The 23,150-nt window shown below is 35.1% G+C and overlaps 3 protein-coding genes across 5 annotated transcripts; 2 read left to right on the plus strand and 1 right to left on the minus strand.

The window, feature by feature from the left end:
• The first annotated feature begins 3,196 nt into the window (after positions 1-3,196).
• LOC104091814 (uncharacterized) lies at positions 3,197-7,263 on the plus strand. The gene is made up of 5 exons (XM_009597237.4): positions 3,197-3,427; positions 3,507-3,700; positions 4,554-4,638; positions 6,705-6,770; positions 6,863-7,263. Exons 1-5 carry the CDS (start codon positions 3,344-3,346, stop codon positions 6,953-6,955), a joined length of 522 nt encoding a protein of 173 aa, XP_009595532.1. The 5' UTR covers positions 3,197-3,343; the 3' UTR covers positions 6,956-7,263.
• Positions 7,264-10,232: 2,969 nt separating this feature from the next.
• Positions 10,233-14,262, plus strand: LOC104101755 (cytochrome P450 CYP72A219-like). The gene is made up of 5 exons (XM_009609261.4): positions 10,233-10,551; positions 11,174-11,391; positions 12,337-12,578; positions 12,742-13,126; positions 13,720-14,262. Exons 1-5 carry the CDS (start codon positions 10,272-10,274, stop codon positions 14,143-14,145), a joined length of 1,551 nt encoding a protein of 516 aa, XP_009607556.1. The 5' UTR covers positions 10,233-10,271; the 3' UTR covers positions 14,146-14,262.
• An 887-nt stretch (positions 14,263-15,149) lies between these two features.
• On the minus strand, positions 15,150-20,316 carry LOC104101756 (eukaryotic peptide chain release factor subunit 1-3-like). 3 transcript variants are annotated; one of them, XM_018772622.3, is made up of 5 exons: positions 20,248-20,316; positions 16,482-17,932; positions 16,112-16,300; positions 15,745-15,933; positions 15,150-15,578 (listed from the first exon to the last, which is right to left on the minus strand). In XM_018772622.3, the coding sequence occupies exon 2, from the start codon at positions 17,916-17,918 to the stop codon at positions 16,605-16,607; it is 1,314 nt and encodes a 437-aa protein (XP_018628138.1). In that variant the 5' UTR covers positions 17,919-17,932; positions 20,248-20,316; the 3' UTR covers positions 15,150-15,578; positions 15,745-15,933; positions 16,112-16,300; positions 16,482-16,604. The 3 variants fall into 3 exon arrangements, with proteins under 3 accessions (XP_018628138.1, XP_009607558.2, XP_009607559.2); XM_009609263.4 differs by having other exon boundaries at positions 20,220-20,309; XM_009609264.4 differs by having other exon boundaries at positions 15,699-15,933; positions 20,220-20,309.
• Positions 20,317-23,150: the final 2,834 nt, after the last annotated feature.

Genomic DNA, 23,150 nt, shown 5'->3' on the forward strand with positions numbered 1-23,150 from the left:
TAAAACTGAAATTCCTCTCGATTCCTAAATTTTCGTGTGTTATATAGGACATACCATTTACACGGGCCCGAGCGACTAGACCTCGATCGCCTAAAATTTTGCATGTACATAAAAAATAACCTAAGAAATAATAGTCAACGCATCACCCTCGTTTTTTGGCGTTTTAGGGCCATAAAACTTGAATTTCGCCTGATTCCCATATTTTCGGGTGTTATAGACCACGCCATTTGCATGGGCCTGGGCGACCGAAACCCGATCACCTAAAATTTTGTTGGCTCATCAAAAATGACCTAAGAAACAATAGTCATCGCCTCGCCATGATCGTTCCTCGATTTTTGGCGTTTTAGGATAATAAAATTGGAATTTCGCCTGATTCCCAGATTTTCAGTGCTATAACCCACGCCATATGTATGGCCCCGGACGATCGGACCCTGATCTCCTAATATTTTTTCAGCCCGTAAATATGACCTAAGGAACAATAGTCATCGCCTCACCATGAGCGGTCCTCGTGTTTTGGCGTTTTAGGGTCATGAAACTAGAATTCCGTCCGATTTCCAGATTTTTGTGCGCTATAGCCCACGCCATCTGTATGGGCCCAGATGACCGAACCCTGATCGCCTAAAATTTTTGCCGACCCATCAAAAATGACCTAAGGAACAATAGTCATCACATCGCCATGACCGTTCCTCGTTTTTTAATTTTTTAGGGTCATAAAACTAGAATTTCGTCTGATTCCCAGATTTTAGTGTGTTATAGCCCATGCCATCTGCATGGGCCCGGGTGATGGACCCCGATCACCTAAAATTTTGCCAGCCCATCAAAAATGACCTAACAAACAATAGTTATCGCATTGCCACGATCGTTTCTCGTTTTTCGGCGTGTTAGAGCCATAAAATTGGAATTCCGCCCGATTCGCAGATATTCGTGTATTATTGCCCACGTCATCTATGTGGGTCCGGACCACCAGACTCTGATCACCTAAAATTTTGTCGGCTCATCAAAAACGACTGAAGGAACAATAGTAATCACCTCGCCAGTTTTTAATGGGGCGGTAAAATCGGACGTGATGATAATTGACAACTTAAAATATCAAAAAAATGTAAAGTGAAATTTCCAAGAATTTGTTCCATCACTAGTAACCACAAAATGAAAAGCAAGAAGAGGATATATTCAAATGTAATGATAAGAACTTTGAAATTGACATTCCCAAAGTTCTTATCCTTTGTAAAGGAAATGTACTAACAATCGACTAATATTATCAACAAAATACCGATGTTAGGTCTTGTTTGAGATTTAACTGCATTTTCTGGTCGAGGGGCCACAAAAAGTCCTAATGCGATTCCCCGTATCATATGTTAAATTAAACTTATAAATGTGATAATAAACTTGATTATGATATAAATTAATGATTTAATACGACCCTTAATAAAAGAAGTGAGAGCTTAGCCAGCCCCAGTTCAAATACCATTATTTTCACTTTATCCTGCCCTCTTATGTTCTAATAGATGCAAATGTTGTCCTTCGTCAATAGGGCTAGAAGAACCACTAGTATCGTTTGGTTGAAAAACAAATTATTTTATGATCAGTTATTCCGAGATTAATTATACTGAAATTATTATATCACTCTTTCATAGAGATAAAAATAACATTACAATCCCGGAATAACTAATTCTCGAATTAAATATGGGTTAAATTTATCTCAAATTTAATCTTGGGGTTAATTATCCCTTATCCTATACCAAACGAGCGACCATGATTTGACCGTATATTTTGAACATAATTAAATATAGATATCATGAACACGAGATCCAGAATACCAAGCCGAGAAAGTCGAGCAACCATTTTCATTAGAAAAACTCAATTGGTCGCATACTGCATATTCTAACTCGTTCTACTATATGTGAGAAGAAGCCACAAATAGTTTGGACGATTGACAAGAATGACTCCATAAGGGGCTGATTTTAGCCGAATGTCTTCAAAATCGTGGTATTTAAAAAATAGATCCGCACATAATTATTGCTCTTCAAAGTTTTTCTATTGGATTGGTAGATTTTATGCTATAGTTAATCTATCTATTTGTTAAGCTGTTCATCATAATCTACCAGGTTGGCATGATTTTGTTCTTCAGGGATTTCTTACCGGTTTGGTAGAGTTTATGCTATATTTGCTCAACCTATCTGTTAAGTTGTTCACCGAAGTCTGCCCGATTGTTATAACTTTTTTTGTGTTATTTTAACAAAGAGTTCTTCATATTTGTAACTTTAATTTCAATTAAACCACCCTAAATTCGCTCCAAATGATCTCAAATTTAAAATAAAGCTTTCAAATACCAACACAAACAATCCTTAATCACCAATTTAGCCAAATAACACCAAATCAAGAAGATCTACTTTGTCTTTTTTACTACTTTCTAAGGTCCAACAAATGAAGTTTTGAGCTTTTTACAGTAAAGGTATTTGAACTAAAAATTTAAAGTATAAATTATTAACATTCAAACGATTTTAACAACAATGATTCATTAACCTTCTACTTTCCACCACCAAATAAGATTTTCAAGCTTTAAATATTAAAGAATTATGATGTTCAAGTAAAAAAAATCAGGGCTTTCACTAAACCATAAAAAATAGAGATATTCCGCCAAGATATGTCACGTTGGAGAATATTGAAGAACTATGGTGTTCAATGTTTCGTTTAAATTGTGTTCCCATAAGGTCATAACAATTGGGCTTTTCCCTTGGGGACATCAAAGGCCAAATTCCAACCATTCATCTTAGAAGAATTAACCCAAATAGTCGTCCACCCAATCACTACTATCAACAACAACAACATACCCAGTATTATCCCACACTGTGGGGTCTGAGGAAGGTAGTGTGTACGCAAACCTTACCTCTACCTTGTGAAGATAGAGAGATTGTTTCCAATAGACCATCGGCTCAGGAAATCGCCCACCCAACCAAATTAAAAATAATCGATGAAGATATAATACATGCATAATTATGTATAATCAATGTATAAACTATGTATATGGCGAGAAAAAGTAAATAATGAATATGACCGGCTATTTGTGTAAAGATCCCTTCATCTTATGACTAACTGGACTCTAAAACAATTTGGGCTTGGACTCTCTAGATTGGGCTTCGCGAATGAAGTTGGGCTCAAGAAATAGTAATCTCCGCTTATCCAAACAGAACTTAATAAATTAAAATCGTGTTATCTTCCTTCTCCTCCTCCTTCGCTCTTCTCATCTCTTCTAATTCAATTTCTTACAATTCAATTCTTCCAACATTAGGGCTTTAATTTGGCTCCTAGATCAGAATACGACATCGTTTAGAAGAATCCTAAAATGGCGAATCAAGGAGCAAAGAAGCGAAAGGAAGAAAACGCTCGTCATATGAAGAAACTCTTTCAAATCATCCTTGCTTGCAACGTAAATTTCTCCTCATTTTTTCAATTAAAATGATTTTTTTATTTATTTGTTTATTTATTCAATTTTATTTTGTGTATAGGTAATTTATTTATTGGTGAGAGCTGGAATTTTCCATTCAAGTTTCACATGGAAGCATATAGTAGGATTATTGTTGACTTCTTTGGCTTATGCTTTACCATACAAACAATTAGATTCAATGTCAAAACCAAGTTATGGTGATGATGGAGAGCTCTTTGATGGTGGATATGATATGAGTACTGGTGGTATTTGTGGGTAATGTGTAGCTTCATTCCCAATTCATTTTCATTGTTTTATTTTTTGAGGTTTTGAGTTTTTTATGTTTTTTGAGCTGTTTTAACTTGAGTTTGATAAAATATCGGCCTTGGTTATTAACAGTTTGTTTGGATGGTTGTTACCGGTTGTATTGTATCGTTATGTTTGTTTTGATTATTACTTAAATTTTATTGTATCGTATCGTTAAATTTGTCGTTATGTAACAACGAAAAGTGTCACTTTATGTAACGACATATTTGGTGTGGTTGCATCGTTACCGTTTTTTTTCCCTCTCATCTTGTCCTCCCTTATTATTAAATAATCTTATTTTATCATTTACCCTACCTTTTTATTAATAATTTTACCTCGTACCCTACCTTTTTTTTTATTTGTATTATTGCAAGTTTATTCGTCATATTGTTGCATAACATCACGAAACGACGATAAACAATACGATCTATCCAAACATTATATATATCAAAATAATAACAGTACAATACAATATGATACGATATATTTTAAAATAATACATAACAGCCATCCAACCAAGCTGTAAAAAAATTGAGCTATGATGCCCATTACACATCAATTTCCTTGTATAATGTTTTGGGGGCATATTAAATTTTAACTACTAATGCAATAATCACTATCTTTTTTATAGAGAGACTAGTTGTTGGATTCTGAGCTTTGAACTTGATTTCAAGCTGTAAATGTTGCTTTTAATATGCTCAGTTTTGCTGATATTATATTCCTAGTCAAAGCATTGGCTTTCTGGTAACTTGATTATCTCCTGCTCCATTTTGTTTGTAAATATATATATAAAATCTTACTTTGTGATGAATCTTGTTTGCAGATATTTACATGATGTAATCTACATTACATGTTTCGTGCAGTTGGCTTCTATCATCTCTGACAAGTTCTGGTACACATATCTGGTGGTAAGTTTATTTTTATACCTTTATCCATGCATTAGTTACATGTCACAGTCAACGTTATGCATTTTGAGAATGGATCAGAGCTTATAATCAGTAGGAAATATCCATATCCATTGCTGCTAAATTCAATTAACATAAAAATTTGGTAAGATGTTATTCCTGTTGTCTTATCGTTGGTATGATCTATAGTTTATCTAGCCATCACAATAAGGTTTTATTGACTACGTTTGAAGAACATCCTACTTTTGGATCTTTCATGGATGCAAGGACGTGTGGATAACTCATTGGTTGATTTGTGAGTGAAAAGACGCACCTTAGGAAAGAAGAAAATAAGTTGAGTTTCCAGTCATTATTCCATGTATTTGGTCAGGAATTAGTATAAATTTAGAGTAGATTTTGTTGTGTTCCAGAGGAGCTTTGCATGGGTTTGAAACATTATTTCCATTAGTAAAGTTGAAAGTTATCACTATATACATGTTATGATTTTGCGTTGCTGAAATCTCAAGGCAATAATTTTGTGCTTTCTTTCTTTTTCAGTCAATGAATTTGAGAAATTCTTTTACAGAATAAGAGCCCACCTCCGCCCAATTTTATGTCTTGTGATGGTGCCTGCTTTTATTCTCTTTCTTTTTCAGTCAATGAATTTGAGAAATTCTTCTACAGAAATGAAGCCTGCCTTCACCCAATTTTATGTCATGTGATGGCGCTTGACAGAGCAATTCTTGTCTTAATATCCAATGATAACCTTACTTATCAGTCCAAAAGAAAAACAAAAAATAAAATTATAAGATGAGAGGGAGAGAGAGCTCACATTCTAGTGCATTTGAGGAGAGGGGAAAAGAGGAAGGAGAACAGAGATACAAAGAGTTTTTCTCCAAAAGCTAAAACATCTTAACATCCTGCAGTATTCTTTGTCCTTTACATTGTGGCAAAGTAGATGTCTTCATGGCATCGCCAAATTTACCCTTTTCTAGTTTAGTCTTCTGAAGTTCTTGCAGATATTTTTTCTTTAAGGCGAAGCTGAAGATGTTTTTCTTTTAGGGTGTTTTTGCTGTCAAGGAAATTACTAACTCAATCTAGCAAATTCCCTGGTATGAAGGGCACTAGTTCTCTTAATTTATCAATTCTGTTTCCCATATTAGAGAAGGAACTGTTTTCTGACATGCTTGACCATACTTTTGGAGATTTTAGAAGTTGCACATGTTTCAATTAAGTTTATCCCACTCTAATTAAAATTTAGAGCCCTCTATTAAAAAATGAGATATTGGCTTAATTAATAGGCTTTCTATTCCAAGGACCCAAGTACTCTTCTTCTTTCGGCCTTTTGTTCCTAGGACTGTTAGACCTCCTATCATTTATCCACAATTTAGTGCTGGTGAAATGTACTCTGGCTTTGACACGCACATCCAAACAGAAAAAGGTGCAATGATGTCATTTGTAGTTGTTTGGGACTGAAGTTAGTTGTTGATGTCATTGTGGTTGTCTTGTCAATCTGCAGAGTGCTAAATGGTATAGCAACAAAGGTGGTCATGCTAGCTTGTTTTAGGCATTTGGTTTTCTACCCTTTTTTTAAAATTGCCAATAAGTTATTCCAAGGGGATACCTTAGTGTTTAAAGCATCGAGAGTAACCTGTAGATCCCAGGTTCGGATCCCAATCCCAGCATCATCAGCGTGCACCGATCTGCACCAACCCCCATTGGGCAGATTGCCCAGCTGCTTGTGGGCTATAGCAGGCTGCCCTGTGGATGTGTGTGGTTTAGTTGAGGTGCACAGAAGTTGGCTGGGATGCTAGTGTTATCCTAAAGGAAAAAAGAAATGGTTAACAAGTTCCTCAGAATGCGAAAGCGGTCTGGCCAAATTGCACCTCTCTTTTTCGTTTACTTTGAATGATCATTCTTTCCCTATTCTCTGTTTTTGAGGGGTGATAATGGAATTCTGTTATTGCAATGAAGATATCCTGTAAGAGTAATGCTTTATTCATGTTTAGTAATGGTTACAGGGACAGATAACTAATGAGATTTTTAAGTTATTTGGCTGACGTGCACTAAATTACCGTTTCCCTTTCCAGATACCTGCATTCGCAGCGTACAAGCTCTCTGGATTTATCAAAGGATTTTTACCTCAAGGTTCAGAGGTTCGTGTTAAGAATATGGAACCAAATTGTGATAGATTAACAATTCCTTAACTAAGTGGCCTAAGGCCCTAATGTTTCTCTTGATTATTCAGGATGCTGAAGAGGACGAAAAGACCAGAAAAAAGAGAGAGAAACTGGAGAAGAAAGCTTCAAGAACCAAATTTGTTAAAACAAGAGCTCGATAACTCAGCAAAGCAATGAAGTAGAATGGTGTTGCTGAGACTTGTGCATTGGCTGATTGACTACACCTGTTCTTCAAATGTCAGAAAATTGTGTTCTAGCACATGAGTTGTCTCGAGACTGGAGATCGATGTAGTCTGATCTTGTTGAAAATTATGGTTTCGGATACTTTGTAGGATTGCCATATACAGATTCATTTTATGTCTGTTTAATGTATTTGTGTATGTCTTGGTCAGCAGACTACATTTCCATATCCACTTTGAAGAAACCTGTACCATGACATAATCAAGGATTTAGCTACATTTTGGTGCAATTTGGAACTTGATCTCGAAACCCTTTCTCAGGTTTGAGATATAATTATGTTCTATGAGTATATTCTGATAGAAGTATATTTTCGAAACATGAAATTTTTGCAAGAGGATGGAATTTTTTATTAGTCAACTGAGTTGGCCACTCATCTAACACACTAGTTTAGAACATTTTCAGGTTCTATGATTTAAACTTTATTGGTTTCTAGCATTGAACTCATTATATTTTTAAAGTAATAGGTTCATGTCTACTATTTATTATAATTTTAATGAAGTTTTATACATAAATTTATGTTTCGCTTAGAAAATTATGGATTCAATGGAACTCGTACCTATAGTCATAAATCTGCCCTTGTATTTAGGTGTCCAGATGAAATTCCGTGAGGATGGGGTGAGAATATAATTCCGTGCAACTATTCGGGCAAATAAATATGAACAAACAGTTGCTTATTTATACTATGTTTTGTTGACGGTATAAACTTAATATAGTATAAATTTAATCCCATATTTAATCCTTGATATCACATCTTATTCTACCTTAACCCATCAAATTTGGTATTATTTTATACCACCTCACATGTGGTATACATTTGTCTAGAGATTATAATCTTAGGACTATAACCCCAGAATAATTTAGTCCGCGTACCAACCGATCCCAATCAACTAAAGTTTAATAAAATTTAGGTGATCGAGAAAGCTTATTACAAATGTCGTGAGGAAACACTGGTTAGTCATTGTGTTTGATGTCATCTTCCTACTACAAATTCTTTTAATTAATTGATAGAAACATTGAAATTTTGAGTAATTTACAGGGACATCCCTCTGGGTTACCTATATTAGATGTACACCTTCTCTAGTTTTCTGCAATGAACATTGAATTTTGTAAAATGTAAACTTTTACCTGAAAACTATATACTTGCACGTAGGGGTGTTCATGGTTCGGTTTGAATCGGTTTTTCCCTAAAAAGAAATCAAATCAAGTAAATCGGTTCTTCAAATATTGGAACCAAACCAATTAAGTCGGTTTTTTATCGATTCGGTTTCTATCGATTTTGGTCGGTTTTTCGGTTTTTTCGGTTATTTATCGGGTTTTTTCTTAAATATGAAACATATACTACCAAACACATATTCCGGAGACTACATTTTCAACGTAACGCTATCAAACCAATTGCTCTTTGAGAAATTTATCATTTACCAAGATATATTGATGATAATTGAATCAAATAGTGATGAATAATTTAAGTACTCAATTAAAAATAGATTATTTTTAACATGAAATAAATTCTTGTATTTAGCAAAAGAAAACTACCAACCAAACTAGAATGTAAAGGCAAAGAATTAGATTATTATTATAATAGCAAAAAACTAGACTAAAAATATAAACGACTAATATGAACCATAAAATTTTAGAAACTTTATATATATATATATATATATATATATATATATATATATATATATATATATATAATAAATTTAAATAGCTACTTCTATAATCTGTTTGGTTCGGTTTTTCCGGTTATTTTTTTATTAAAACCAAAACCAAACCAAATTTGATCGGTTTTTAAAATTCAAAACCAAAACCAAACCAAATCTAAAAAGTATCGGGTTTTTTTGGCCGATTTGGTTCGATTTTTTGAATTTTTATGAACACCCCTACTTGCACACGATATTTACAACAAACAAATGATCGAAGAAGTTTAGGTATTGTAAGAGTTATATTATTTCACTTATCTGAATTCGAGCTATGAGAACGAAAAAAAACTTCTAATAGAAAATGATTCCCCTTTAATGGGTAATACACCGTGCGAATTTAAATTAGCCCGGATAAATTTCTGAATACCAAATAATTAAACCCAAATAATTACTTCTTTGTGTATTAAATATATCAAACCATTTCCCCCACTCCTGACACCTCCACCCTATAAAAGTAAAAGATATTTGCAAAAAACATGAAAATGATACAACATTTTTGTTCTAGTAGCTTGTCACTTTGCTTTCCTTTACTTCCTAAGAATACAATCTCATTTATCAGTATCTCTAATAAAATCTTTTCTCAAGATATTCATTTTCCTGAACAGACAGATAAAATATTCTGACATACCGACATTTTAATACCATCAGAAAGGAAAAGAAATTCGAAGGAATCCAAAAAATGTCATTGTCTGTTTTTCTAACTTCTTTTACTTTAATTAAAACCAAATAAGAAAAGACAAGGAAATTTAAGTGAAATAAAATTGGTTAAATTATTGCTCTAGTCAACCTTATTGGACAAATAAAGAATAAAATAGTACATACTTGTCAAACAAGAGTACAAGACTAACCTGGTTAAGTAAAAGAAGAAACTTCATCCTCATTTTCCTGCCATGTGTATTCATTGATCACATATTTTTTAATGGGCAGTAACCATTTGATGAATTATGAAATTTCAGTTGATAAAGACAAGAAAAAATGTAAAAATTCCTCCCTATATTTTGGAGTAAGTTGAAAATAATCCCTTAAATATACTTCTGCGCGATTTTAATCCTTTAAATTTGTCAATTGTGAACACTTTTGATCTCCGCAATATATTGTTGGAAAAAAATATGTCCATCAAATATTTAAAACCTGTGATAGCTAGATTCAAGGAAATTGTGAAATTTTGTTTAACCAAAAACATCAGAAAGTCCCGTCAAATTCCAAAAATCACAACAGTAAAAACTGCACCAAACACCAGAAATAGATAATAATAAAAATTACAAAATCCGCACCTCCCTAATTTAACAATCAAAGTTTGTTAAATACTTAACGAAAACTAGAAGTGTTCACTTTTGATAAATTTAAAGGATAAAAGCTGCTCAGAAATATATTTAAGGCACGATTTTGAACTTACCCCAAACATAATGAACCATTTATGACATTTTCTGACAAAGACAACTTAATCCTTTCTTCTCCTCAACTATATAAATGCATGTTATAGAAGTAGGAATACTATAAAAGAAAGCTCCATTATTAGAAACATTATACAAGAAAAATGGAGAAGCTAAATAGCACAGTTGCAGTTTCATTTGTGATTATGATAATTTTTTTAAGATGGGTATGGAAATTCTTGAATTGGGTGTGGATTCAACCAAAGAAAATGGAAAAGAGACTAAAAATGGAAGGATTCAAAGGAAGCTCATATAAGCTATTACTTGGAGACATGAAAGAGATAAATACAATGGTTGAAGAAGCCAAAACCAAGCCTATGAATTTTACCAATGATTATGTGGCTAGAGTCTTACCACACTTCACAAAGTTGATGCTCCAATATGGTATGTAATATTATTAGTGCTATAATTTAACCGATTATAGCAGGTCATGACGCTATTTAAGAGATTGTTATATCAAGAGTTGACATGTAGAGTTACTTGTTGTTTTAAATCAACTTAACTATATCCTGACTCGAGTTTAAGCTCTATGCACTCACAGTGTAATATTTATTTATATAGTCAGGTCATTTATAAGGCAGTTACGTAAATATCTATGAAATGCTTTAATTAGTAATCTGATAAAAGTAGTAACTAACTTGCTGTCACAAGTAATTCTACCCTAATAGCAGTGGCGAAAGCAGGATTTTAACCAAAGGGAGTAAAAAAATAATAAACACGCAAAAAAGCTAAGGTGATTTTAACTCCTGATAAATATATACATGCAAAAAAATTAACATTATATATATAGTGTAATTTTCGGTGAAAGGGGTTCGACTCCCTTCCGCCTACCTAGCTCCGCCCCTGAGTCTGATAGTGTAAACTATCTTTATATTGGGAGTCTGTCTAAAATAAATCTTATTTTAAATTAGGCTCAGTTCAATTCTTGAATCTCTTTAACCTCCTTATAGATTCCCAATAGTTTGAGATTTGTGTATTCTCTAATCTAGCTTGTTGTATCTTGTAGGCAAGAATTGCTTTATGTGGTTAGGACCAAAACCAACAATGTTTATCACAGACCCTGAACTTATAAGGGAGATTTTGTCAAAAAGTTACATATACCAGAAGATTCAAGGCAATCCAATCACTAAGTTGCTAGCACAAGGACTAGCAAGTTATGAGACAGAGAAGTGGGCTAAGCATAGAAGAATTATCAATCCTGCATTTCACCTTGACAAGTTGAAGGTAGCTTTAACATCCTAAATCACTTGAATACTATCCTAATTAATCTTTATTATAGATGATTGCACTATCTTTAAGCTGTGAAATGCTCTTCATCTTATATCACCTTTGTATTACGACGACTTCACAAGGTAGGGGTAAGGTCTGCGTACACATTACCCTCTCCAGACCCCACTTGTGGCATTATACTGAGTTTTTTGTTGTTGTTGTTGTTGTTGTTGTTGTTGTTGTTGTTGTTGTTGCGACGTTTTCAGAATGTTAGTTTATTGATTAGTAGGAAATATTAGTTGTTGTTGTTGTTGCGACGTTTTCAGAATGTTAGTTTATTGATTAGTAGGAAATATTAGTTGTTGTTATTGTTGTATATTACGACGTTTTCAGAATGTTAGTTTATTGATTAGTAGGAAATATTAGTTGTTTTGTCCTGATATTACTAATGCACATCCTAAAGCACATATGCTCTAAATAAGATCTACTATAGGAATATCATTAGCATGTCTTGTGGTAGTTGACCACCCTTCATCGAAAAATTATATTGTATATATAGGTAAAATATTAGGTTTTAGATGTATATAACATATATTGAACACCCTTTATCGAGAAATGTTTTTCCACTTCTTTCAAGTTTGAACACCCTTTAGGAAATCTCTAGCTTCGTCACTGCCAGGTTTCGTGGTTTAGCAGAACCCAGTGCTTGGGGTCGACCCTTGTATATGTGTGGGAAATACGTATGACTAGAGTTAATGTACATTTCAATACTCACAACGTCTAAATTTTGGATTCACCATTGTTGTTCTGATAAATCTTGACGTGATCACGTTGTATCCTAGCATTAACATTACATAGAGTTGGATAATTGTGATCTTTCAATGCTAGTATTATAAATTGAGAAGGAAAAAAAGTCTGTTATTGAGCCATTAACTATGAATGTTTCTTTGATATATGTAGCATATGCTACCATCTTTCTACTTGAGTTGTTGCGACATGCTCAGAAAATGGGAAAGTATAGTTTCATCAGAGGGATCAGAGATAGATGTGTGGCCTTTTCTTCAAACGTTGACAAGCGATGCCATTTCAAGAACTGCTTTTGGTAGTAACTATGAAGAAGGGAGACAGATATTTGAGCTTCAAAAAGAACAAGCTGAGTTAATTTTACAAGCAGCGCGATGGCTTTACATCCCCGGATGGAGGTAAACTCGACTTACAAATTATATACAGTTTCAAGAAAAATAGTCCTGTGACTTAACTATTATATTAAGTAAACTCGACTTACAGTTTTGTGACTTTACTGTTATAGTTGATAAAAGTTAATGATCATACATGAAATTAACTAACGCTTTGTTTTTGGCATAGATTTGTGCCAACAAAGAGGAACAAGAGGATGAAGCAAATCGCTAAGGAAGTACGATCATTAGTGTTAGGAATAATCAATAAAAGAATAAGAGAAATGAAAGCAGGGGAAGCTGCAAAAGATGACTTACTGGGAATACTATTGGAATCTAATTTTAAAGAAATACAAATGCATAGAAACAAGAACTTTGGTATGACTATTGATGAAGTGATTGAAGAATGCAAGTTATTTTACTTTGCTGGGCAAGAGACTACTTCAGTTTTGCTTGTTTGGACTTTGATTTTACTGAGTAAGCATGTTGATTGGCAAGAAAGAGCTAGAGAAGAAGTTCGTCAAGTCTTTGGAAGTAACAAACCTGATTATGAAACATTGAAACAATTGAAAGTTGTAAGTACGGTCAATATCCACCTTACCAATTTTGTTATCCAAAATTTGGTACTTCAGTATTTTTACTACTTAGCATTTATCAAGTCTTCCTTGGAGGGAGCCTTGGCGTAGCTGATAAAGTTGCTGCCACGTAACTAGGAGGTCACGGATTCGAGCCGTGGAAATAACCTCTTGCAAAAATGCAGGGTAAAGCTGCGTAGACCCTTGTGGTCTGGCCCTTCCCCGGACCCCTTACATAGCGGGAGCTTAGTGCACCAGACTGCCCTTTAGCCTGTACCAAGTCTGATGAATCCTCACAATACATTATTTTTTGGTATAACTGGTAAAGTTGTTGTCATGTGACCAGGAGGTCACGGGTTTGAGCCGTGGAAACAACTTCTTGCAAAAATGCATGGTAAGACTGTGTACAATAGACCCTTGTGGTCCAGCCTTTTCCCGGACCCCGCGCATAGCGGGAGCTTAGTGCATCGGGCTGCCCTTTAGCCTGTACCAAGTCTAAATGGATAAGGGTCGGGGGTAGGCTGACAACCAGCGTATGATTAGTCAATTTATGATGAATCCTCACAAGACAGTATTTTTACTATTTTTTACAGGTAACGATGATATTCAACGAGGTTTTAAGGTTGTACCCACCGGGAATTATGATTGGTCGAACTGTACACGAGGAAACCAAATTAGGAAACTTGTCCTTGCCAGCAGGGATGCTACTTATGTTACCTGCAATTTGGTTGCATCATGACAATGAAATATGGGGAGATGATGCTAAGGAGTTCAAACCAGAGAGGTTTGGTGAAGGAGTTAATAAAGCAACAAAAGGTAAGTTTGCATATTTTCCATTTAGTTGGGGACCAAGAATATGTATTGGACTGAATTTTGCAATGTTAGAGGCTAAAATGGCTGTTGCAATGATTCTACAACACTATGCTTTTGAGCTCTCTCCATCTTATGCACATGCTCCTCATACAATTATCACTCTTCAACCTCAACATGGTGCTCCTTTAATTTTGCGCAAGCTGTAGCGCGGATATATAGATTTGTTATCTACCGTAGGTTACTAAAACATATATCACTTTTTTGGTCGTAGAACCTTCTATCTTTCTTTGTACTTTGTTTCTGTTTGATGATGGTATTGTCCAGGTCAGCTTGTGCGTTACCTTTCTCGGACCTTACTTGTAGAATTACACTGGATTTGTTTTTTGTTGTTGTTGCCAAAGTCTTAGTGGATAGAGTTACCTAATGTTTTTCTAAAAAGTCACTAGCAAGTATCGAGTGAATTAGTCGAAGTACACGCAAGTTGGTCCGAACACCACAGTTATTTTGAAAAAAAAAAAGATAATAACGAAGAAGCCATAGTTCATGCACTATGTTGCTAAGCTAAAATGATCCCAGGCTGTCCAAGCCTTGACCTTTTAATCAATCTATTGGTCACAACTTACAAGCGATAACACAACTTACCATTTCATCTCCGCAGCTGTATACTTAGCGATAACACAACGTTTAGGTGAAGCAGATCTTTAGGTGATAAAACAGGCTGCTAAAGAGTGAATTGTTGGGTATGTTGACCCTTAAAATCATCATTTCAACATACTAAACTGTGCCCAGGGCCAACTGAGTATCGGTCATAAGAACGTGTAAGAATCAAGTGATTATTAACCAAAGGAATCCAAAGATAAATAAACAGTAGTTACCTTAGCATATGCCCAAGCAGTCCAATATTCCAATGATACTGTACTAGCATTGGCCAGTCTCTATCTCACAATATGAACGTCACGAATATTACATAATACTAACTTCAGCAGAACAGACTATCAGCAGTTCAACTCGAACAAAGACTATTCATGATCTGCAAGATAAGCAGTCAACTGAAAAACGAAGAGAAGAGAGAAAAGTGAAGCCAGTATCAAAATCCTGACCAAGCAGTCACAATCACCCACCAAAAGTAGTACTACTATCAATCATACCACGATATGAAATAGTCACGGAGATCACATACTACTGACTTCAGCAGAATCATACTTGCATATCAGTAAAAACTCCCAACTTCATAGACAATATCATAGTATTTATTCATAGTACCGAAATAGGTCCATCACACGACATACCAGTCATAAAGATCTCACAACATGAAATAGTCATTGGGATTACATACAGCTGACTTCAGCAAAATCATCCTGTATATTACTCGCTAGATAATATGATAATAATTAAGCTACTAGATAAAAGATAATATGATAGTACTTAGGCATTTCACTCTTCCAAGGAGCGCATAGCAGGTAACTCCCTATCAACTCCAACAGAATCAGATTAAGTTCTTGCATAGCTGCTATACTGCCACATGGGTCTTCTTTTCAGTTCTTTCAGCGGAGAAGCCACTTCAGAGATGAAAGCGACCCCCTTCAGATTGGTCAGACAAACATGAAGATATCGTTAGCAGCTTCATTTCGTCATCCATCTAGTAAACCAGGAAGAAAAGAACATTAGGAAGGAAATGATGCAAATATTTCCGATCTTCAGAAGACATTGCATGCTAAATAAGATAATTGTTCTATCATCAAATTAAGGAGATCTTTACTGCTAGGCTGATTAAAACTTCACATTCAAAGGACATGCCCGCGGACCTGAAGAGCTCCCGGAAACTTGCTGCTAAGCACATGAGCGGCCAAGCCAAGCGCGGACCCTCGCACACCAGTGCAAGTTTCTTGCTTGACTCTTGCACCGGCATTTATGAAATGAAAGTCACCTTCATATTGCTCAGAAAAAAGCGAAGAAATTACTGGCAACTTCATTTTTTTATGCAGGCCATCCATCTAGTAAACCAGGAAAAAAGAAACAAATATTAGAAAGGGAATGATGAAAATCTCCAATATTCAATAGACATTTCATGCAAAAGAAGATAGGTGGCTCGATCATAAAAAGTTGATCTTTACTGCTAAATTAATTCAAAACTTCACACTCGAGGACAAGACAAAGTCTATGCCCACTGACCTGAAGAGCTCCCAGTAATTTGTCACTAAGGACATGAGCTGAAGAATCAGACGCAAGCCCTCGCGCACCAGCGCAGGCTCCCTGCTCCACTCCTGCACCAGCATTTGTGAGATGAAAACAACCTTCCCATTGCTCAGACAAATGCGAAGAATTTACTCGCGACTCCATTTCTTCATGCAGGTCATCCATCTAGTAAACCAGGAAAAACAAAAGAATATTACGTAGAAAAGAAATAAAGGCAAATATTTCTAATCTCCAAGAAATATCGCACGCAAAAGAAGATAGGTTGTTTTGATCATCAAAGATGGTTTTTACTGCTAAATTGATCGTAACTTCATATTCAAGAACAATAACATCTCTGCCAACCGACCTGAAGAGCTCCCTGTAATTTTTCGCTAAGCACATGAGCAGCTGGGCCACACGAGAGCCCTTGCGCACCAGTGCAGGCTTCCTGCTCCACTCCTGCACTGACATTTGTAAAGTAGCTTAATTGCTATTCAGAATCTTCATAAAATTCACCTTCGTCAGAAAGGTCATCAAAAGCTCGCACATCAAGCTGGTAGCGCAGAATCCCTCCAATGCCACCAAAACCACGGCAAAACTGAGATCCTTCTTGTGATTTGTTGGTAACAAACTCCAGACTACAACCAAATCTCCTGTACTCATTCGCAAACCACTCAAGTAGTGGCAATTTATCCTGAATTTCTAACTCCGCATTAGTAGCAGGATCACGGAAGTTACTTTGGACAGTGTCTTGCTCCTTATTCAAGTGCTTAATGATTGTTTCTCCGGACGTGTTATTTTTCAGCACATACCTAGTCATGTCCAGATTTTCCCACACAATAAGGGTCTCAATAGCACCCATTTCCAGAACTTTCAAGGTATCATCAACCCCAAAAACATACTTCCCAGTGTCCTGACTGATCTCCTCAAAATACTTGCCTATCAATTTCTTCTCCTGTATAAATTTCACGTTGGCTAAGATCTCAGCAGACAACTCAATTGCTTGATTGAAACCATTTTCTCCTCCATAAGAAACATCCACCACATTTAATATTTTTGCCTGAAGACGGGGATCAAACATATCAGACTGGCTAAGCTCTGTCTTAAAGTCAGCTGATCCAGCTAGTATCAGGCCTGAAACATTGGGCTGACTGGTGGCAGGATTAATATAAAATTGGGTTGCAAGCTCTGCCGTTTTCCTCACATAGTTGTGCCGTTTCTCCATCCGAAGACGAGCAAAACGCAGTGCTGACTGTCCTCCTCTTCCATGTTTTTTGGGCAGATCAACACTAAACTTGTGAAGAACCTCCCTGGTATTGCCACTCAATGTCCCGAAAAGTGTCCCATTTCCATCCATTATAATAAATCCAAACTTGTCATCAGATTCCAAAAGTTCATTCAGGGCTTCTGTGTGGAACTTGTTATCACAAAGATATAGAGATGCGTTAATGGGCCTGAAGGGCTCAAAATCAATTGTGACCTTCTTCTCTTTCCCATCTTCGGTCATAATCGTTCCAGTGTAAAGCACAAGCCCATTTGGTGGAACCTTGTTATAGAGTTTAAGTCTCTGCTGAGCAGATGTGATTGCACCCAACACAGATTGACGATTAACTCTACTTTTAATGTTTGATGCAGTTCCAAACTCATCTCCAAGCATCTTAGTGACCCTAGATACTTGATCCCGTGGAGGCATGATAAGAGAAATCATGCTGGTGCCATTGCCTCGAGCAGCTTCAAGTGCCTTTATAAGTTTCTTAATCTTCCATATCTCAATATTCTTATCATTATCATGACCGTCAGTCATCAGTGTATACCAAACTGTAGTTCAAGAAAATAAAAAATAATCAGATATTAGTACACAAACAAAGACTAAAATAAGTAAGCTAACACCAAGTGACAACAAATGCCCAAGCCTTCAAATAACCAATCAATGACAGCTATTGAGTGCTAAACTTACGATGGGCATGACTAGTTTTGTTACTAATCCCAAATTCTATGGTACAGATACAATGTCCAATTAGAAGATCGTATAGGAACTTCAGTGAGCTTGTAAAACTACATCCATTTCCCCAATTCCAGAACTAACATCTATGTGTGTGGATAATCTTCAGGAGTCATTCTTTGTTTAAAGGGCCTAGTGTTTACAGGGGTTGATAAGTAGTTTACAGGGGCTAATATATCGGTATAACAATGGAAACTAAAACTATGTTTGATCACTGCCCTCATTGATTACTGAATATACATCTGCATATAACAAAAAATTAGAATCTTATGAAAGTTGATATCACAGCTATTAAAAAATCTTCTCCTTTTTTCATTTCAGGGGAAAGCTCTTTCTTTTATCCCCCTAAAAGTCTTCCAAGAGACACTTTTTTTGTGATGTATCTTCTAAGAGATTTAACTTCTTTTCTTGGATGATTAAATAATAACCGGCAACATATACTTCTCTTCACTCCACAGCACCTCCTACTTCACCCATTGGATACATCAATAGTACAACAACAACAATAACAACAAACCTAGTGTAACCCCACATAGTAGGCTCTGGGGAGGGTAGAGTGTACGCAGACCTTACCCCCTACCTTGTGAAGGTAGAGAAGTTGTTTCTGTAAGACCCCCGCTCAAAGAAAAAAGAAGATACCTCAATAATAAATTATCAAATTAATCGGCTAACTCAACCCGCCAGGGAGATTAACACAACATGAATACTAGACAAACAGAAAGCTAATTCACTTGCTGCTTTTCAAAAAAATAACATACCGAAGCAATACAAATCAGTAGGTAGATTCAATGTTTTATCCAAAAAAATTGTCAACCAAATCAAACCCAATAATTTACATACCTTTTTAGAGCAAGGATGAAGAATTTTATACCAACCTTCCATGAACACTAAAACAACAACAACAACCCAGTATAATCCCATTAGTGGGGTCTGGGGAGGGTAGTATGTACGCAGACCTTACCCCTACCATGGGGTAGAGAGGCTGTTTCCGATAGACCCTCGGCTCCCTCCCTCCAAGAACTCCCCACCTTGCTCTTGGAGTGACTCGAACTCACAACCTCTTGGTTGGAAGTGGAGGGTGCTCGCCACTAGAGCAACCCACTCTTCCATGAACACTATAGTACACATTAAATTACTCAACTTTATCAGATCTCTCATCCAAATCTTGCAATTTCGAACAACAAATTATATTTTTTCCGACTTCGGTGTCCGTGTCAGCTTGCGCACACCTCTGACTATTCCACTGGATACCTGCTACCTCCCACCGGCGCAGGTATGCGAAGAAATCACCAGTGTCTTTTGCCTCCCTTGGGATTAATATCCTATAATAAATTCTTCTTTTAATTAAGGTAGTGTCCGGGCCAACTTATGCACATTCACTAGATACCTGCTAGCTTCCACCAACACAGGTACCTAGTAACTATGCCCGCCAAAGCTTAACCAAGGTAAGAAATCACTAGTGTTTTTTTGCATCAGTCGGGATTTTATTTCCTACAAAAATATTTCTTTTAATGAAGGTTGTTGTCCGGGCCAGCTTGCGCACATTCACCAGATACCTGGTAGCTCCCACCAACATAGTCACCAGATACTTGGTAGCTCCCACCAACATAGGTACTTAGTAACCATGCCCGCCAAGGCTTAGCCAAGGTAAGAAATCACTAGTGTTTTTTCGCATCCATCGGGATTTACTTTCCTAAAATATATTCTGTCGAATCCCGCATAAAAATCCACAAAACAAAACCTTAATTCTCTTTGATTTAACCATATTCTCTGATTAAACCGATTTCATTAATCATAACCACGTTTAAGATCACTTTGTTGAAAGGCGCTCACTAATTTCTCCAATAAAAGTAACTCATATAAAATAGCAGGAGTACTAGATTTTAAGCAATAATCACTAATCTAAATCATCAGTTTCATAATCCAAACAAAACAACATAATCTAATCACTTCACCTAGTTAGATCAATAAAACATAATAAAAATTAAAAACAAAAAAACATATATTAATAATAAATAAATGAATAAATCACTAATCAAGGGAACACAAATTTCATGTTTTTTTTACAACAAGAAATAAATAAATTGAAAATGATGAACATACCTTAGGGAGAAGTGAGACGAGAATTCACCAAAAAGAAAAGAGAGAAAAATAGAAAGAGAGACTGACACGGCAGTTATGGAATTCTAGAGAGAACAGTGGGAATGTTTTGTATATATAGTTATTCTAATTGGGCCCCACAATGAAATATAAATACCTGACTTTACTTCCCAAGATATTTTCTTTATTTTCTTTTTCCTCTAGACTAGAAAAGTAACAATAATAAGTAATTATTTTTATGACAATAATATTCGGATTGCATTTAAAACAAGCAAGTACTTATTTTAAATTTTGTTTAAAAAATCTCAATGAATTTTACAACGAAGAGGAGTGTTTTTCCTTAGTGTTAAATTACTAATTCTTTATTTATATGAAATTGTAAAATAATTCAAGAAAAGCAAATTCAGAAACTATTATAAATGACATTAGTTGAAAGTTTCTTAGGCATTTGGACATGAGTTGGTTGAAGTTTGAAAAGAAAAAAAAGAGTACTTGATGTTAGAAGTTGAAACGGATATTTGGAATTAAATTGTTAGTAAATACGTACTTACATTCAATATTTATATCAAATCAAATAATTTAATTCTAGCAGTTTAAAATTAAAGTGAAAATGCATATCAGGTTAAGTAATAAATATATTTATCTTATATTCATTAGTTCAATTTAAACTCCAAATGCGAGTAAGTATTTAATGTTCTTTCGATCTTTACATGTTTTGTTCTCTGTTTACTATTTTGTAAGAAATTATATGTTTCTTTAGCAGTTCCTTTTAATTGAACAAATTCAAAAATATTAGCAACAAAAAAGAAAAAACAAATTCGAGAATCCTGAATAAAAATCAAGATTCTCTTTCTATGAACTGTACAACTAAGGCTCCATATTGAAGAATAAAAAAACATTAGAGAGATAAGGATTAGTTGAAACATTTCACGTGAAGCAAGCATAATCGGATTCATGATTTAAATTATATATGTTCAACTTTAAAGATTTTTAGTATTGAACTTATTATATTTTTAAAGTTATGGATCCATGTTAGGGTGTACAAAGAAAACAGATAAATCACACAAAACCGATAATTTGAGTCAAATCGAAAAAAAATTCAATTGTGATTCGGTATTAAAAAAAACTCGACCATCAAACGCTAACTAATATAACAATAAATCCCATTCGGCAGTGTTATAAGTTCTTGGCTCTTCTTTTTATGGAAAAAAATACATTAACCATCACTGGTTTATTGCTTCTTTGTAAAACTCTAAGCAAAATTACTCAATTTGGTTCAAGTGTTTTTAGATAAATTAACGGCTTAACCTCTGTATTTTAGGATGACATTCGCCTTGCCTCCTTTCCTAGTCTTGCCAGAGGCGGATCCAGGATTTAAACTCTATGGATTCAATTTTTAAAATTTTTAGTATTGAACCCATTATATTTTTAAATTTATGGGTTCATGTGTACTATTTTTGTAATTTTAATGATTTTTTTACATATATATTTTTACTCCGCGTCGAAAGTTATGGGTTCAGTTAAACCCGCTGAGTATATGCTACATCCGCCCCTGAGTCTTGCTCGATTCAATAGCCCCGTCATAGCCCACTCACCTATCTTCAAGATTGAAGTTAGAATGAGAAGTCCTAAAATCTTAATGAAAAAGAGCTCGGCATCTATGTATTCGAGAGGTAGAAAACGACCACTAAGGAATAAGAAAGCTAATATTACAAATGGACTTCCATGGAATATATAAGTTTAATTTATTTTCACCGACTCGAATGAAATGGTTCCATGAATCACGACGGATCTTTTTTTTCTAATAACCGAAAAATCCCCGAGGAGCAGTAGAGCATAGTTAGAAACTTTATGGACAATGAGTCCTCCCCCTACTCTTCTCCACTTAAATACTTACTTTTATACTTTTATATGCGGCAAGGTTTGAACCTGTGACATGCACCAGCCCAAACATCATATGATTTCTCCCTTACCGCTAGACAAAGCCCTGAAAATTGAATCCTCGACGGCTCTGAAAAGATATTTCCCAACAGAGGACTACTACGACTACATTGAATTCAAAATATAGTAAACAATAAACATAATTAGAAAACTGTCAAAAAGCGTCCAGAAAAATCGACCGAAATCGGTCGGAATCGAATAAAAACTAACCGATTTTCGACCGACTTTAATTTGTCGAAAACACAATGGTCGGTAATGCAAGGCGACCGTAGACGATCGATATTTTTGATCGAAGTCAGTCGGAATCTTAATTATTATTATTTTAAAATTATTCATTTCCGACCGAATTCTGTCGGTATTCTTAAAAATAATTTTAAATTATTTTTAAATTAGCGACCGATATCGGTCGGAATCTTAATTATTATTTTTTAAAATTATTCATTTCCGACCGAAATCGGTCGATATTATTAAAATATTTAAAATCAAAATTTTCGATCGAAGTCGGTCGGTAATTTTAAATTTTTGAGAATTTTATTTTAACATTTCCGACCGACTTCGATCGGTATACGGTCGATTTTCTGGGTAAATTTTTGGCAGAATAGAGTTGTTTTACTATTGCACCTGCCAACAACCAATCACCTATAATGTCATCATTACATTGTTGTCATTCCATCAATAACAATAATAATAGCAACAATAACAACAAGAAGAACAAAAATAACAACTATCAAAACTATATTAACAATATTTATAGTGTTTCAAAATATCCAACAACAAAATGTTTCACAAGTTAAAAGTTCAAACATAATTCAATGAGTGTTTTGTACTACATCATTTCCTTCTCCACTACTAGAAGTTTTATCGTCGGCATGGTTCGAAGGATCACGACGAGAAGGATTAGCATCTGGGGAAGACTCACGAGACTGGGAATTGGAAAAGCACCACTAGCAAGAAGATTGGCCAGCTGACCTTGAAGGACATTAAATTATTCGT

This window comes from Nicotiana tomentosiformis, chromosome 11 (assembly GCF_000390325.3).
Source record: "Nicotiana tomentosiformis chromosome 11, ASM39032v3, whole genome shotgun sequence".
Taxonomy (NCBI): Eukaryota; Viridiplantae; Streptophyta; class Magnoliopsida; order Solanales; family Solanaceae; genus Nicotiana; species Nicotiana tomentosiformis.

Coding starts and splice junctions, on each gene's coding strand:
- LOC104091814 (XM_009597237.4), top strand. CDS start 3,344: ATGGCGAATCAAGGAGCAAAGAAGCGAAAGGAAGAAAACGCTCGTCAT. Junction 3,428..3,506: donor AAATCATCCTTGCTTGCAAC/GTAAATTTCTCC, acceptor TTTTGTGTATAG/GTAATTTATTTATTGGTGAG. Junction 4,639..6,704: donor TCTGGTACACATATCTGGTG/GTAAGTTTATTT, acceptor TTCCCTTTCCAG/ATACCTGCATTCGCAGCGTA.
- LOC104101755 (XM_009609261.4), top strand. CDS start 10,272: ATGGAGAAGCTAAATAGCACAGTTGCAGTTTCATTTGTGATTATGATA. Junction 10,552..11,173: donor AAAGTTGATGCTCCAATATG/GTATGTAATATT, acceptor TGTATCTTGTAG/GCAAGAATTGCTTTATGTGG. Junction 11,392..12,336: donor TTCACCTTGACAAGTTGAAG/GTAGCTTTAACA, acceptor TGATATATGTAG/CATATGCTACCATCTTTCTA.
- LOC104101756 (XM_018772622.3), bottom strand. CDS start 17,918: ATGACTGACGGTCATGATAATGATAAGAATATTGAGATATGGAAGATT.